The sequence below is a fragment of the Girardinichthys multiradiatus genome, chromosome 23 (genome assembly GCF_021462225.1).
Source record: "Girardinichthys multiradiatus isolate DD_20200921_A chromosome 23, DD_fGirMul_XY1, whole genome shotgun sequence".
Classification (NCBI taxonomy): Eukaryota; Metazoa; Chordata; class Actinopteri; order Cyprinodontiformes; family Goodeidae; genus Girardinichthys; species Girardinichthys multiradiatus.
The window spans coordinates 42,772,415-42,789,303 of NC_061815.1; the positions used below are offsets into that span (position 1 = coordinate 42,772,415).

The 16,889-nt window shown below is 39.8% G+C and overlaps 1 protein-coding gene across 1 annotated transcript; it reads right to left on the reverse strand.

The window, feature by feature from the left end:
• Positions 1-1,416: 1,416 nt before the first annotated feature.
• Positions 1,417-13,710, reverse strand: slc26a2 (solute carrier family 26 member 2). The gene is made up of 5 exons (XM_047352605.1): positions 13,575-13,710; positions 12,251-12,871; positions 11,781-12,071; positions 7,137-7,585; positions 1,417-4,593 (listed from the first exon to the last, which is right to left on the reverse strand). Exons 2-5 carry the CDS (start codon positions 12,854-12,856, stop codon positions 3,762-3,764), a joined length of 2,178 nt encoding a protein of 725 aa, XP_047208561.1. The 5' UTR covers positions 12,857-12,871; positions 13,575-13,710; the 3' UTR covers positions 1,417-3,761.
• Positions 13,711-16,889: the final 3,179 nt, after the last annotated feature.

Genomic DNA, 16,889 nt, shown 5'->3' on the forward strand with positions numbered 1-16,889 from the left:
ATAAAACAAACAAAAGAGACAGTGATAATTGACAAAAAATGTAAATTAAAAGCTCAAATCCTTTTCTACAATCAAGTAGATGTCCAGAAATGTAATAAGTCAATGTGTAAAACCTACTATAGTTTAGTTTCAAAAACAGTCAAGGTTACTTCAATATATTCAAACCTGTTTTCTAGTCTTGAGTGCCACCAAGTGGCCAAATGGACTCAACAAATGTTGTGTTCAATAATTAAATCGAACATAAGTAAAATAAAAAATACAAAAACATAATTATATTAAATACATTTGAATAATAATATCAAATAGATTAGAATTACTGTATATATCTCAGAGATTGTATTTTAATATTCATGTTAAAAGATGTGTCCTTAAATAAAATACACTTTTCAACCAACAAAATACTTCTCACTTTTGAAAAGGTTTTTATACATATGGAAAATGAAAGGCAAAATAACTGATTAACAATGGAAATCTAACTCCGTCTCTCTCAATTCCTAAAGCATAAATTGTACACCAATCAGACATAACAAGAACTTGTTGGAAGTGTAAATAGTACATCTTCAGAGTGCTGGAAGCTAAAAGCTCGTCAGTTGTACCGTGTCTGTTTTAGCTGAGTTTAGCTGTTTAAAATAAAAATAAAATGTTCATATTGGTGCCATACTGCATTATGATAGCAGATATGAACTGTCTACAATTTCGCAAGAGACTTATCAGCTTATTTACATCTATTTTCTTAACATTGGTTAAGCCTAGCATTAGCTGTTTCAATCCATTAGATCAGCTTGCCCATTTTTCTCCTTCTAATATATCAACTCTGAACACTAATGGTTTGCGTCCTGCCTAATGCAATCGACCCACTAACGTGCTAGGAGACACAATCAGTGTTTATCTTTTCACTTGTCTGTGGTCATAGTGTTATGCCTGATCGGTGCAGCACTTATTCAGTTTATGATTTCAAATAGAAATTCATACATGCATAGAGGAGGATAAATGTTACAGGCCTGAAGTGGAGGATGAGGATGGCAGAGAATGAGGGAGATGGAAGCCTCAAACCTAAAATCCCTTCACCAACCTACAAAAAGCCCCACATCAATATTGGGCATTTTGTTTTGCCCGATAGAGCCGTCTGTTGCCCGAGTTAAATAAGATGTTCAAATAACACCAGCATAAACAACGGGATTTAAATTAGTGCCAAACACACTGACATTTTCTAGATAGACAAAGTAAAGGTACAGTGGGAGTTCAATCCTGTTGCTGAAGAAAGGAAATCCATTCACCTTTGTTGGGACCCACAACCATGGATTTCAACATTAAACTCAAATAATAAAAGGCATTTATAGACTCTGAAAGCCACAATAAAACCCTCCAAATACCAGAATAAACCACATACAAAAACAAAGAACAACAACAAAAAAAGACATTGTGGAATTATGCTTTTATTTATTAAAATATCACAACCCAATTTTGTTATAAGACACTCATAAATGGTCCTTATAGATTTTCCTCTGGCTCTTGTTTAAGCTGAGAAATAAAAAAACAGCAATAAAAATAAACCTGAGCCTTAAAACAATCACAAATAATTATACTCTTCTTCTGGTTTCAGCATTTAACTACATAAAAACCTCCAAACTACATCCAGACATATTCGAGCTTATATTAAACCTTTTAGGTTTGTTTATAGTAATAAAGTTGTAAAAAATAATAAGAAAAGGCTTTGAATTGCATAAAAATTAAATGATTAAATATGTTTCTACCATATATAATGGAATTTGTTGCATGGAAAAATAACAGTCTTGTACATCTTTGACCATTTTAAATTTACAAAACATTCCTGCATGACCTCATGCATGCCCTTTGTTAATAAGCAGGAATGCAATGACAACCTCTCACCATGACAACTCAACAAATAATATTCTTACTCGTCTTGTTCTATAACTGATCATCAGAGCAAAACAAGCTAAACCGCATGATCAAGAACTTTTACACCAAAAGTGACACCCCACCCAATGTAACGTGAACATTCCCACAAAAAAAACATGCATACAGGTATTACAGAGACAAGGTTATAAGTGCTACAAATACAAAGTTAATGCATGTCTGGTAACAGACACGGCAACAGTTTTGTGCATTAACACATAAACATGAATAAGACATGTTTTTTTTTAATCTGCATTTAAAACATCACTCAGTTGTCCTTATTTTTTTCTGGATGAGAACAAACATGAGGTCATATTTCTTCCACTTTCTAACCATTTTCTGAGCTACAGCGCTTCATAAGAAAACCCAAGTTATTTATTTATACAGTAATGTTCTGGCTTTGCCTTCACCTTGTTGACTGAATAAATATGTACACCCTACTACAGTCTTAAACCCAACCCATTATCAAACACTGGGAGCTAATACAGGATTGATTAGGAGGGTGTATAAATCTGACTTGGCATTAACCTTATTGCAAATAACCTTCAGTTGCAAATTTAAAATGTTACAGTAAAAGACAGCGACGTCACCCTGTTACGCAGTGAGATTGATGCCAAACATAACACAGTAATAAAACAGTGACGCTAACAGTAACCATATACACACACATATTATATATATATATATATATATATATATATATATATATATATATCACAAAAGGGGTTTAGAAAACAGTCACAGATAAAGAAGGTAAACTAGAGATCAATAATTATGGTTCTAATAATTATGATAAATCTTAACTGATATTAGCAAACCTCAAAAACTGGTTGGGATTGTTACTGTCACTATTTTTCCTCTCCTGATTTCATTGAGACATTGATCAATATAAAAACATTTTAAAATATGATCAAATTTAACCAGTGTGCCATTTAGTAATAGATTTACTCTACTCAATGTAAATGGTGAACAGAACTAACCTATTTTAAAAACTGGTGTTTTCATTTTAAAGCAATATTTTGGTTTTTAAATGCTGTAGAATATCAAGAGAGTTCAAAGTCCAAATCACACATCCTTAATGTACATACATAGAACTGTACAGTATAAGTGGTACAAAATTACCTAAGGCCCTGCTGTTGTTCTAATGTAAACCAAACCTTTATCATTAACCTCAAACTCACGCTTAAATGTTTGATTGTCTGAACACGTTGCTTGATTATTTAGGATCATTTACAGTTACTTTGTTACTCCATAGACAGAAGCAGACACTTCCTGTCAGCATACTCTACTTATTATAAAAGGCCCTAGCCAGTTTGACTGGAATGATGTGGGCTCTTACATGAAACATGTTTTCTTCTATGAAGAGGACTGCATTGTTGATGTTTTTTGTACTGAAGGTCATCTTCCTCTGGTTGTTTTATTGTCTTTGTTTTGCCTGTAAACTTAAAAACAAACAAAATGTCACAGCTATCACATTTAGGAGCTCTTCTCAAACAAAAATTAGAAACAATTTCGTGTGAAAAAAACAAAGCTAGTTTTTGAAGAAGGACCTCACTGAATAAAAATATAGAATCATTTTGCCTTTAAAAATATTCATGACATTTCCAAACCCCTGGAGGAAAATCTAAACAACTCATTTGAGTTTAATGGTTAATGTTAATCTTCTGTAAGAATAATTTAATCCTCTGAAACTGCAATTCATATTTTTGATCTACACCAGGAACAGGACTTCATCAGTCGCAGCAGAATTGCAAGGCATGCTGGCATCAATGAGCTGCCGTTTTGTTTGCTAGATGTACATTAAATACATGTAAACACAGACCTTTGGTTGGATTGTTTCAGTTTCAGGATTTCTGGTCATAATCTCCATTAGGCACATTTATGCTTTGGGCGTAGCTGACGGCATCTGCAATGGTAAAAAATGTCATGTTGTTTTTTCCCACCTCACCGTCCTTTTTGCTGTCGTAGTAACCCCCTCGTTCCAGAGAGTCCAGCACTGAGGTATTACACTGGGCTAAGACAACTTCAACTCCAAGTTCTCTGTAATCTTTCCGGACCTCTTTCAGAGCATTTATTCCTGCTGTGTCCAAAAACACGATGCCGCTGCAGTCGATTACTAAGCTGCGTATGTTTATGAAAGACTTTTCATCCAGCATCATAGTTATGGACGCAGAAGCTTCCACCTCATTCTCCTTGCTTAGATTATCTTCAGATTTCACTTTTGGTATCTTTCCGGTCTCATCCTGCTGCTCTTTGTTCTTCTTGAATTTTAAACGCAGTGCTTTCTCCTTCACAGGGTTAAGATCTGCACATTTGTAAAGAGATTTTTTGAACAAGCTCTGATTGGCATAGTAGATGGGTGCCCCATATCTGAAAACAGCCACTCCAGAATGTGTCTGAAGGCCGCGGTAGGATGACACATTCTCGTAGTGCTCCCTGGTGGCAGTGCGGCCCAGCTCCGTGACCTGTGCCTGCTGGGTTCGGCCAAGGACGAAAAAGGCCGACGCCAACACTCCAACCAGGAGGCCGAGCTCTGTGTTGACCAGCGCTGACGTTGCCATGGTGATCAGCCAGATCGAGGCATCAATCCTGTTGACGCGCCACATCTGGGGAATGTCTCTGAACTTTCCTAAAGCACCACGTAGGTTCACCACGATGATAACCGCTAAAACACATCTATATGATGCAGAAAAAAGAAAGAGGTCATTCTTGCAGCCAAACACTATTAATAGGACTGTATATGGAAGAAAAAAAAAAGATTCCTCCACTGCAGAAGTTTCCATACATGGATGTGAGTATTCCTAAAAAGTATTTAGGTATGTGGCCAGATTAAAAAACAAAAAAAATCATGTCAATACCCAGATGCAAGAAAAAAAGAAAACATGCCCCTCAAAACATGTACAAAAACGCTGCAAAGCACCCTGAAGAAAGTATTAGGCTGTGGGGCTGCTTTCCATCAGCAATGGCATGCAAGATGGTCACAGTCGATGGGAAGATAGATGGAGCTAAATACAAAATAATCCTGGAAGAAAACCTGTTAGAGGCTACAAAAAGACATGGAAATTGAGCAGAAGTTAATCTTGTAGCAGGACATACATTTTTTACATACAGCTACAATGTAATGGATTAGATCAAAACACATCTCTGTTTAAATGGCCCAGTCAAAGTACAGGGCTAAATCCAATTGAGAATCTGTGGTGAGACTTAAAAATTAATATCGACAGCCACAATCTCTCTGATCTGACTGAGCTTGAGTTATTTTGCAAAGTAGAGTGGACAAAAATGTCAGACTGTAGATCTGCACTGCTGGCAGAGAGATACCCTAAAACACTTGCTGTTTCATATTCTGTGAAGGATGGTTCTACAAAGAATACATTAAAGGGGGCTTAATTAGAGGTTGACAATGTTTCTATTACAGATGCTAATACTGTTCATGTTACTAAGCAAGTATATGTTTTAAGTCATTCTTATTTTTTTAACCTGTGATCATATTTTTTCTCCCTTTCTTTGGGCCTACTGCTGCACAGGTTTAGATGAACCAGTATCAGTAGCTCCTTAAGTAACTTTAATATTCTGGTGGTGAAAACATTTAACGCTCAACTTACCTTTAAAGGTTACACTGTCTCCATAAAAAAATAAGTTAAGCATTCAGAAGAAACGTGCATATTTTTAAAGGACAGTATATATAAATAACATTTTTTTTTTTTTACAGCCTTCAGCTCATTTTTGCTAAGACTACAAAAAGCCACAACAAAAAGTCACAAAAAAGATGACACTGATGGAGTCCACATAGATCCGATTAATGAGTGAGGCTCAGTGCATAGAGCTGTGCAAGTGCAGCTATTCTCTTTAATTCTCTTATATTTTTTCCGTCTTATTCAAATTACACGTTGCATTTTTGACATTTAACTTCAAATTCATCAGCTCCATCCAAGCTTTTTAACACGGGATCTTTCCACCTTTGTTTAATGTGCTAGCAATGAACAGATGTCACACCAACAAGAGCATGCACTGTGCACAACAGCAGTGGAACACTCTGTAGCTGCGAGTTCTCAGAGGAGAGACTTTTATACTATGTGGCATATCGCTCCTTCGGAGGCCCTTCTGCTGTCTGCTCCGAAACCTTTGAACATATGCACGTCACAACACACATGGAGGAGCTCACCTCAATGTGTGTGTAAACCAGAGTTGCCAACTTCGAATGAAGTTTGGAAGGGATTCCGTCTAGGCAGAGTGAGACGGTGAGAAAGAGTAAACGTGAAGCGGGTGCCAATTCCACCAGGTCTGGCAACCAGCGTGTGTAACTTGTGCTGCTTTTTGGCATTTAACAAAAATAAAAAATAAATGGCTCTGAAAAATAGGTGCCAGACAGTAGTGCGAGCATGACTTTATCAACACAGCTGCAGCAAAGCTAATCTGCTTAAAGACATGTTTAAAACCTGGAAAGGTATGTGGCATCAAGGCTGATTGCTGATATTTAAAAAAAAAAATTTAATTATTTAAAAACTGTGTATCATTTTCCTTACACATCACAATTATGCACTACTTTGTGCTGGTCAATCACATGAAATACACTGAAGGTTGTAACATGGTAAAATGTGAAAAACGTCCAAGGTGTATGCAAACTATTGCAGGAGTACTCCTTATGTGAGAGTCAATGTATATTTATTCATTATTGGTTGTTATATGCTTTTCTTCATTTCACTTCCCATTTATTGTTGTAACTGAATGGCTCTCTGGGAATTTTAAAACATCTGTATCCGGGGTTTGTACTGAGAAGAGCTCCTGCTGGCTGAGAAGCAGGTGAGTCAACATGAGATCTGAACAATAACAAGATGTCATCCGTATTTGTCAAAGTCTACCTTTGAAACCTCTTTTCAAATGCAGACACATGCAAATCCCACGGTAAATTACCAACCCTCCTGCTTCCTGAAACAGAGTGGTCCGTTTTAAATTCTGGCTACGGCATATTAAAATGTAATGTTCTGTGTTTGTGAGGTGAGTGCTGTGTCCTAATTAGATGTCTTACATTAATACCCTTATGGCAAGGGCCATAATTAATTGGTGAACTATGATATTAGTATGCAAAATTAGTAGTCACATTCTAAAAATATAACTTAGATGTTAATTTTTCTTCGATAATCTACAAGTCAGATCATGCCAGTTGTATTTTTAGCTGCAGAATTACAAACTCCATCAAGAAATTCTGACAGACTTACTTCTGGAGGGAATAGAAGAGTGGAGCAATAACCAGAAGCACCAACAGCAGAATAACAGCAGTGATCAGCCCCGACATCTGGGTTTGACACCCCGTGGACTCTTTGACGAGGGTTTTTGTTAAAGCAGCGCTTGTCGTGAAGCAGCGGAAGAAAGAAGGCAGGATGTTGCAGAAGCCAATGGCGTACATTTCCTGGTTGGCGTCCACAGTGTAGCCATGTTTCTTGGCGAACATCTCAGATAACGAGACGGTGATAGCAAATCCCACAATGGCGATGGAAAAGGCATCCATTGCCACATTAGGAATCAGTTTCCACGCTGGCAGCTGAGGAGGGAGGAAGCCTGTAGGTATGTCTCCAGCCACTCCTGAACCATATTCGCTGCTGAAGTGGCCAAAGTGAGAGGCAAAAGTTGCAATTATAATCACAAAGAGCTCAAAAGGTATCGGAGCCTGGGAAACAGAAAAAGGAGTAAAATAAATCATAAGTAAAATAAGGTTAAATAACATTTTTGCTCAAAATAAAAATTTCGCATTTAGAGTCAAATGTCTGTGTAACGAAGTTCGTTCATATCCTAGGAACTGGGGATTATGCTTACTATAAACCTGCTTCATGTATGCTTAGCCTTTTCGGTGCGTACTGCAAGACTAGAATTATTTCTCAATATATTTCTATTAGGAATAGCATAAAACTCACACAGATTTGTGCAATGCAAAAATATTTTCAACAAGGTTCATATTAACACTGAATGTCATCACAGATGAAGATGTGGCACCGGACCACCTTGAGCAGAGATTGCACCCACTTCATTAAAAACGTTTTAGTGAGTTGAAGTTATGAAGGTCAATTGAAATGGATCAAATCAGCCCAAAGACGTAGTTTTTGGTTGAGCATTTAGGTCAGTCAGCTTTGTTAAATTCTGTGCTAAGATCTCATTTTCTGTCTTTATCAGATATCTGATGGCTTGTAGCAAAAACACACCCACAAAGACCACCTATAGTTTCTCCTATTCAGACAAATGTCACACAAACTCAGTTATCACTGCATAGCAGACCTTGTAAAAAGTTATGAATTGTAAAAACAACAAGAACAAACTGAAGACAAGCCAAGTGAAAGTGTATAGGAGTAACCTGGCTCAATGAGGAAGGTTATACCTCCACATTTAAATCACTGCAGTGAAAACTGCAAAAAATAATCCGTTGTATTCACCACAGGTCTGCGGACATTCACTCTGTCCATTTGAATGAACTTGCCAATAAGCTATCTGTGAATTACCAAAGTCTTTGTGATCATCTTAAGATGATCTCCGATGTTCTAATGTTTTTGCAGTGTTTGTTCAACAGCTAAGGGTTTCAAAACCATGACTGGCTGATCAACAGTTATGCTGTAATTTAGTTTAAACCTTATGCACCAGAAAAGCCACTCAGTGATGCAGTCGAACGCCGACACTAGTTGGCAGCCTTCCAAGTAGCTCTGCCGAAATGCACATTTCTTAGTTCGTTTTTTTAAGAATCGTTTTATTCTTCTTATGCAGAACAACAGAGATCATTGCATTTATTCTCGAGAATAGCTGTTGGTCCTACCCCCAAGGGGAAGCAAGGGCATCATCCACACAGTCCCAGAGGAGCTGAGACAGAAGTCCCGAGGCTGCAGAGCTGGATCGAAAAGCTGAAGGCGAGGAAGGTGGAGAATCGGTGGAGGTAAAAACCCTCAGGGAACGTCATGCTTAACTGGGGAGCCCCTCCAACACATCTGCAACCTGAGCCTGAGTACCGAGAGGGTTCCTGTATGAGCTGAATGACTAAAGGTTGCTAACCTTGACATCCCACATGATGAAGACCAAGTGGCTGCTGCTGAATCTCCTTAGATCCCATGTCCCTCATGCTGAGGACCCATCATCTAAGGTGGTGTGAGATGATGGGAGCGGAAGATGCCATCCTCCATCTACTACACGGTGATCACTCTCATGTGAACAAGGGGAAAGGTGCTGTGAGGGTCATGTTTTTTGACTTCCAGTGCCTTCAATACCATCCAGCGCCTACCGAGTGACAAACTAAATGAGATGAAGGTGGACACACATCTGGTTACCTGAATCCCTAGGAGACCACAATACGTCAAGATCCAAGACTGCATTTCAGATACTGTGATCTTGCTGCTGATCACTGTATCTGTGCTCTCTCCAATCCTTTTCACTGTATACATGTCTGACTTGAAATATAACTCAAAGTCATGCCACATGCAGAAGTTATCAGATGACACTGCAATTGTGGGGCATGCACAAGATATAGAAAGATTTAGTGTCTTGCCTTCTTTTTTACTTAATAGTCTGCGGGACCTGATAAAAGTATTCAAACCCTTTCTGTGTTATTCTGTTACAGACAGGATCATTGGCGAGGGTTAGGACAGATGGTTCTGTTTAGTCTTAGAGAGATGGCCTTCTCCAGAGCACTTTTATGAGATAACTTGTATACCACACTGTGTAAGGCTCAATTTCCATCATCAACATATTTAGGAGAGAATGAACACAGGTTTCACCTCGTCTCCCTCCCCATTGAGTCTGGGTCCCATGAGAATCACCTTGAAAGATGTTGAAGCTGTTATAAGGACAACCTTTGCTTTGTGTAGTCAAAATGATCTGGCAGCACTCCTGAGCACATGACCAATGCTGTAAAAAAAAATTCTTCTCTTTTGGGAGATATTAATAAAGCTGATTCTGAGTGACAATCATCGTTCTCTTGGTAAAAATTTTTTTTTTTTTCTCCATCTGCAGCCAAATACTTTTGCTTGTGGACATCAGACGATCTAGGCCTACCCTGCAGGCAATCCCTACTGAGGCAGTTGATCTGGAGGACCTACAAGTACTTGGGTATCTGACACCCAATACAGGATCTACTTCCTGAGGAGGCTTGAGTAATTCTGGATCTGCTGAAAACTCCATCTGATGTTCTACCAGTCTGATGTAGCCAGTATGCCATTTTATGCTGTAGTGTGCTATGGAAGCAGCATTAAGAAGACGGATGCTGAGCGACTGAACATACAGGTGAGGAAGGCTGGTTCTGTCCTAGAGTCACATCAGTGGCAGATAGGAGGGCTCCCGGTAAACTGCTGAGTATCATAGATAATATACACCCCCCTCTGCACAGCATCATCACCAGGCAGATGAGTACATTTAGTAGGAGACTACTGTCCCAGTCCTGCTCCACAGACAAGATTCAGGAAGTCTTTTGTCCCTTGGCCCATCAACTGTTTAACTCCTCCCAGCACAGCAAATAAAACTCTGCTGCATTCCAGAGACTTGAATGTATTATTCTCTGACGTGTACCTTTTTCTTCTCAACATATTTGTGTACTTGCACTATCTACATACATGCATATTTGTATCGTATATTTCATACCTATACGTAGAATATGTATTGATCTATTCTTGCCTCAAAACATGCATATTATTACACTGCTTATGCAATATATGTTGAATATATAATTTCTGTATGTTCTGCTGATATTGTAATTTCTTCCTGTGTAGTTATTTTCATTTGTGTAGTCACTGCCGCCCCTTTTTATGTGGCTAATTTTACGTTATTTGCATCAAAGAATGTGCCACTGGATACCTTAAATGTATATGTACTGTACGTATCTATCTATCTATCTATCTATCTATCTATCTATCTATCTATCTATCTATCTATCTATCTATCTATCTATCTATCTATCTATCTATCTATCTATCTATCTATCTATCTATCTATCTATCTATCTATCCATCTATCCAACCATCCATCCATCTATCTATCTATCTATCTATCTATCTATCTATCTATCTATCTATCTATCTATCTATCTATCTATCTATCTATCTATCTATCTATCTATCTATCTATCTATCTATCCATCTATCCAACCATCCATCCATCCATCCATCCATCCAGTCAGTAGTGGCGAGCATTCATATTACTCAGATAAGACCTTAAGTTAACACATAACTAAGTAAATAGACAATAGTAAACTAAAACTAATATTGTTTGTCTATTTCTATAATTAATCAGAAATTAGTTTTCTGTCACTGGGCCTTGCTATTAGGGAACAAAACTGGATGAAATATTGTTTGCAGTCACTAGAATATGACAGAATATGACTCTCAGGGTGTAATTCATTCGGGATGGGATACATTTACCTTTAAACAAACCTTTCTAGTTCCACACAGCCACAGGGGCCAAACTGAGCCTGTGAGCAGAGTTAATCCTTTCCAGTTCATATTTTATATCATCCTGATTACACCATCAGTTTTATATCAAATGCTGCCTGATAAACACATTTCTTGATTATCTGTTTATATGACTTTCACTTTTAGGGATGCGCAACAGTACGGATGACATTTTTGGAAACTTTTTGCTATTTTCCACAGCTGTCTTTGCTTCTTGAGAGTACTGTACCTTTTAACATTGACATGCATTAGAAATATGTAGTCTATTAATGAGTGCATCAATCAGGTTAGTAAGTGTAGGGTCTGCTGGACAAATGGAAAGAAAAGAGCAGCAGAGAGTAGCAGATATACCATAACCCAGGCAGGACGATGGAGTAAAAGGTTGGACTCCTCTCAGTGCTTCACATATGCAAATAGAAATAGAAATCTAATTTCTAACATTTTTACCTTTAGTTTGGATTTGAAGAGACCATTCAGCTCCTTTGCTGGAATCAGGACTGCCAAACAAACCAAGCTGGTGATTAGGTCACAGATGTTTGTTGTTGCTAGGTTGGTGAACACACCATACCAAGTCTTGAACATAGTGAACCAGCCCTGAGGCCGGGGGATTTTCAGGCCCAGAAGGTACTTGATCTGGGAAGTGAGGATGGTCAGGGAGGCCCCTGTTGCAAAGCCACTGAGGAGGGAGTCTGAAAGGTAGACGGAGACAAAGCCTACCTGCAAAAGGCCCATCAGCACCTGAGAGAAAGAGATGAACAGGAGTAAGGAGCAAGGTGAAAATTAAACAGGTGACAGATGTTTGACTGTACATTTTTTTTTAAATAATTTTATAAAGATATTCTACTAAAAGCTATAAAGTAAAATAAGCACAATTATACATTAACAACTATTTTTTTAGTCCGATATATTATATTTACCTGGTAAATGCCAGCAGTGAAGCTGACTGTTGCTCCTACTGTTATTGCATAGCAGCTCCTATCACACTCTACATTACTGCCGTTCCCCTTGCCAGCCAACAAGGTATCACTGTTGTTAATGCCAATGCTGCTTTCTGGAAGGTATCCTGCAAGGGCCAACTCTCTATCCACAACCTGACCCACAAGCAGGCAGAGGACCCCAAATATCCCCACTGAGATGTGTCTGGAGGAGCCCAGGATCGCATAAATGACAGATGAGAAGAAAGAAGTGTATATACCATATATAGGGTCTTGACTAGCCAGTAAAGAGTAGGCTATGGACTGAGGAACCAGCAGAATCCCGACTATTATTCCTGACATGAGATCGCCCAAAATCCAGTCCCTGAGCTTGTAGTGGGGCAGCCACTTCAGAATTGGGACAAAGCCCAGTATTTTGGATTTCACCTTCTCCGGGGTGCACGAGCGGTGCTTCTTTACCCGATCTAACACAACAGTATGCCATTTCTTCTCTGGTTTTTTCTCAACTCTTTCCAGGATCAGTGGGTGCTGTGGGTCACCTTCGGCTCTGTCCTCCACAGCTGTGCAGGAGTCATCCTTAGGCAGCATGTTGAGTTTTAGTTCCTAAAGGGCAAAATTCACTAGTCATCAACAGCCAACATTATTGACCAGTCAGGTAATTAATCTTATGACCACTTGCCTAACAATACTAACCTGGCACAAACTTTCAATGTTTTAATGGCCGACAGCGACAAACGCAATGACAGAGAACTGTTAACATGAGCGAGGAAATCAACAATAGAAAGTTATCATTCCTGTGCATTTCAGACCGATATAGGTCACTGAATTAACTGTTCTTGCGAGATATTGTCGAATACCGTATGCTTTATTGGGCAAACAAGGAAAACACATTTAGAGAGATAACATTTCTTCATTTCAAAAGATCAAAAACAAAAGGAAGAACAAAATATGTTGCACTTTTCCCTATTTAATTAAAATTCCACTTTACGTGTTTGTGTGTATCAGGAAAAGCTACAAGTTTTGGTACTTAAAATTGTAGACAGTTTAAGTACGGGCACTAGGAAGTTGACAATACTTATACCAGAACTTTGAACAACTTCGTTACAAAACACAGATAAATCCCCGTTTTGATCCCTTACTTTCTCTCACTGGGAACTAGTTTAGCCAACAGCCAGCGTCCTATGAATGAGCACCATTGTAAACAAGCTGTCAACGTGGACACCGAAGGAAACTTAAACCAGCTTACGTCAGCTAACGTGACCGGATGCTATCCTGAGAGGAGAACTTAACTTTTAAAATCACTAACCTGACACCAAATGAAGCGCTGTTACGAAGTTTTTCTTCTGTTACTTCCCGACGGTCGAGTTTTACTCTGCCTCAGATTCATTTTACACTCGATCGTTCAGACGTACGTCATGACGTTTTCGGGGAACGTGTTTCCGTCACGTCATCATTGAGACAAATTGACCGTTTAACGTGTACAATCGGTTTGCATTAGTTAAAATTATTCCTAATTTATGTTTTGCAATATATAATGATATTTTGTTGTTAATATAGCACAGACGTTTCCATTTATTATACATATTCTACTATTTTTACTATAATATTAAGAGTAATATATTCTGAAACTAAACAAATATTGCGGGATTTTTTGTGCATTTGGTAGATCCTCAATAAACGTTCTGGTTACACAGTTAAGCGAATAATAATGATACTAATAATAGTCATAATAATAACTAGAAACCTGCAAGCAGCTTTGAAGGCCCTCGCACCCCTCAGCGCAACTCGGGCTGTTGAGCGACCGCAGGAGCCTGGCATCACACGCCACATACGATGACACCGCGTCACTTCAACACGTCGCCAGTAGGTGGCACTTTGAGCAACATGTCATATGATCTTCGGTCATGCAGAGTTTCGGTCTGGCAAAAAGCATTGAAAATTTGGAGTAAATCGGATCTTCCAGAAGGACGCTGCAGTCGCCTGTTTGTTTGTGGGCGGGGCTAAAACAACATCATCAATTGACTGTGTCAAAATGTGCATCATTAAGTCATGATCATGTATACTACATTTCAAGTGGATCCGATGATGTACGAGGGAGATATAACCCTTGAAGTGTCCTAGGGGGCGCTATTGATCCAAATTCCAATGCAATCCAATGGAGGTGTTTGGGGGTTGACAAAGATCAAGAATATTCAGTTTGGAGTGAATCGGACCATGCATGTGTAATTTAGAGGCAAATGTATGGCTGTGGCGTGACATCATAATTCGCCACGCCATCATGGCCACACTCTCCAGCTAAAGCAGTAAGTACTGGCGACTGTCTAAGACCATCATGTTATCTGTTACTTGGGACAGTTTAACATTGATAAGGTGAAGATCATCAAACATTGATTCTCTAAAGGAAAAGGGGACACTTCCTGTTCGCAGGGGGCGGGGCTTCGATGATGTCAGCATCTGACCAGTGAATATTGTTCAGGCCTAGAGGCAGGTCGATCCCAGAAGCTTTGATGTGTCTGTGACTTTCCTTGTAGGAGTTGTCAATTTAGTCTTTTATGGCGAGAAGTCATATTTTGAGGCGTGGCCACGCCCACACGATTTCATGTATCAAAAAGGTTTTGATAACTTTTGATCCCCAATCCCTTAAGAGTAAACTGAGTGATTTTCAAGTCTCTAAGTCAAAATCTGTAGGAAGAGTTCGCTCAGATATGCGGGCTAGAATCGCCCAAAGAATTGTAACTTCAATCCAAACTGGCCGACTTCCTGTGGTGTTTGGACCAATGCTCCAATAGACTTTTTTGTAGGTCTTGAGAAGTTACATATGTGTACTAAATTTCAGAATTCTCGGTCAAAGCATGGCTTGGGGCTGATTTTTTGAAATTTTCTAGGGGGCGCTGTGTACGAATTAGGCCACGCCCACCGAATATGTCATCAGAAATCTGTTGGGGACTTGGCAAGGTTCAATCACATTGAATTTGGTGCAGATCAGATGATATATGTGGAATTTAGAGGCAAACGTATGGCCATGGCGCGACGTCTGACTTCGCCGCACCGCCATGGCCAGGCCCTTTTATGAAAAGTCACTGTGCTTCAAACGAAGTTAGACCCACTAGTTATCTGTCTTCTGACACACGTTCAAGTTGATTGGGTCAAGAGGGTCAGAGAGGCACCTTTCCAAGTGAAAAAAGTGACTTCCGGTTCTGAGGGGGCGTGGCTTTGATGATGTCAGCATATGACCCCATAGAATTGTCGGGAACCCGAAGGTCCTCCTTGATGCCAACTTTAGTGTGATTTGGAATTTCTTTGGGAAAATTATTGTAATTTTTCACTTTCGGCGCGAACGCCAAGTTCGTGCCCCGGCCACGCCCCCTAAACATGGCCAAAAACTCACGATTTTGATAACTTTTAATCCCCCATCCCTTAACTGCATGTAGACTAAATATGAACCCGATAGCTCAAAATCCCTAGGAGGAGTTTGTTAAAGTTCGAGGTGAGTAAAAGTTAAAAACGGGCTGTCCACAGCCCAAGATTTGCGCTCCTTGCACCATTGAAACCGACGTTTGGCATTGGCATGAGTGACCAAAGGTTTGGCTATAGCAGCCCGGCCGTGTATATTGACCCTGTGGAGCTCCTGACGGACAGTTCTGGTGGAAACAGGAGAGTTGAGGTGCACATTTAATTCTGCCGTGATTTGGGCATTTCTGCCGTGGTTTTATGTTTTTTGGATACAATCCGGGTTAGCACCCGAACATCCCTTTCAGACAGCTTCCTCTTGCGTCCACAGTTAATCCTGTTGGATGTGGTTCGTCCTTCTTGGTGGTATGCTGACATTACCCTGGATACCGTGGCTCTTTTGAGTCCGGGTCCCATGTCATACATCACAAAGACTTGCTGTCTTGGTCACAGATGCGCCAGCAAGACGTGCACCAACAATTTGTCCTCTTTTGAACTCTGGTATGTTACCCATAATGTTGTGTGCATTTCAATATTTTGAGCAAAACTGTGCTCTTACCCTGCTAATTGAACCTTCACACTCTGCTCTTACTGGTGCAATGTGCAATCAATGAAGACTGGCTACCAGGCTGGTCCAATTTAGCCATGAAACCTCCCACACTAAAATGACAGGTGTTTCAGTTTCATTGTCCAACCCCTGTACGTCGACACTTCATCCTGCAACACCTCAACCGTCCAGGGACATATGCCAGGATTCTGTTTGTAGACTTCAGCTCGCCCTTCAACACCATCATACCAGACATCCTCCACCAGAAGCTCACCCAGCTCAACGTCCCAGCCTCCACCTGTCAGTGGATCAACAGCTTCCTGACGGGCCGACAGCAGCAGGTGAGACTGGGGAGCCTCTTCTCCCGAATCAGATCAATAAGTACTGGTGCCCCCCAGGGATGTGTTCTATCCTCACTCCTCTTCTCCCTTTATACAAATGACTGCACCTCATCTGACTCGTCCGTGAAACTCCTGAAGTTTGCAGACGACACCACTGTCATTGGACTGATCCAGGACAATGATGAGTCTGCATACAGACAGCAGGTGGATCGGCTGGTACACTGGTGCCTTCAAAACTACCTGGAACTCAACCCACTCAAGACTGTGGAAATGGTGGTGGACC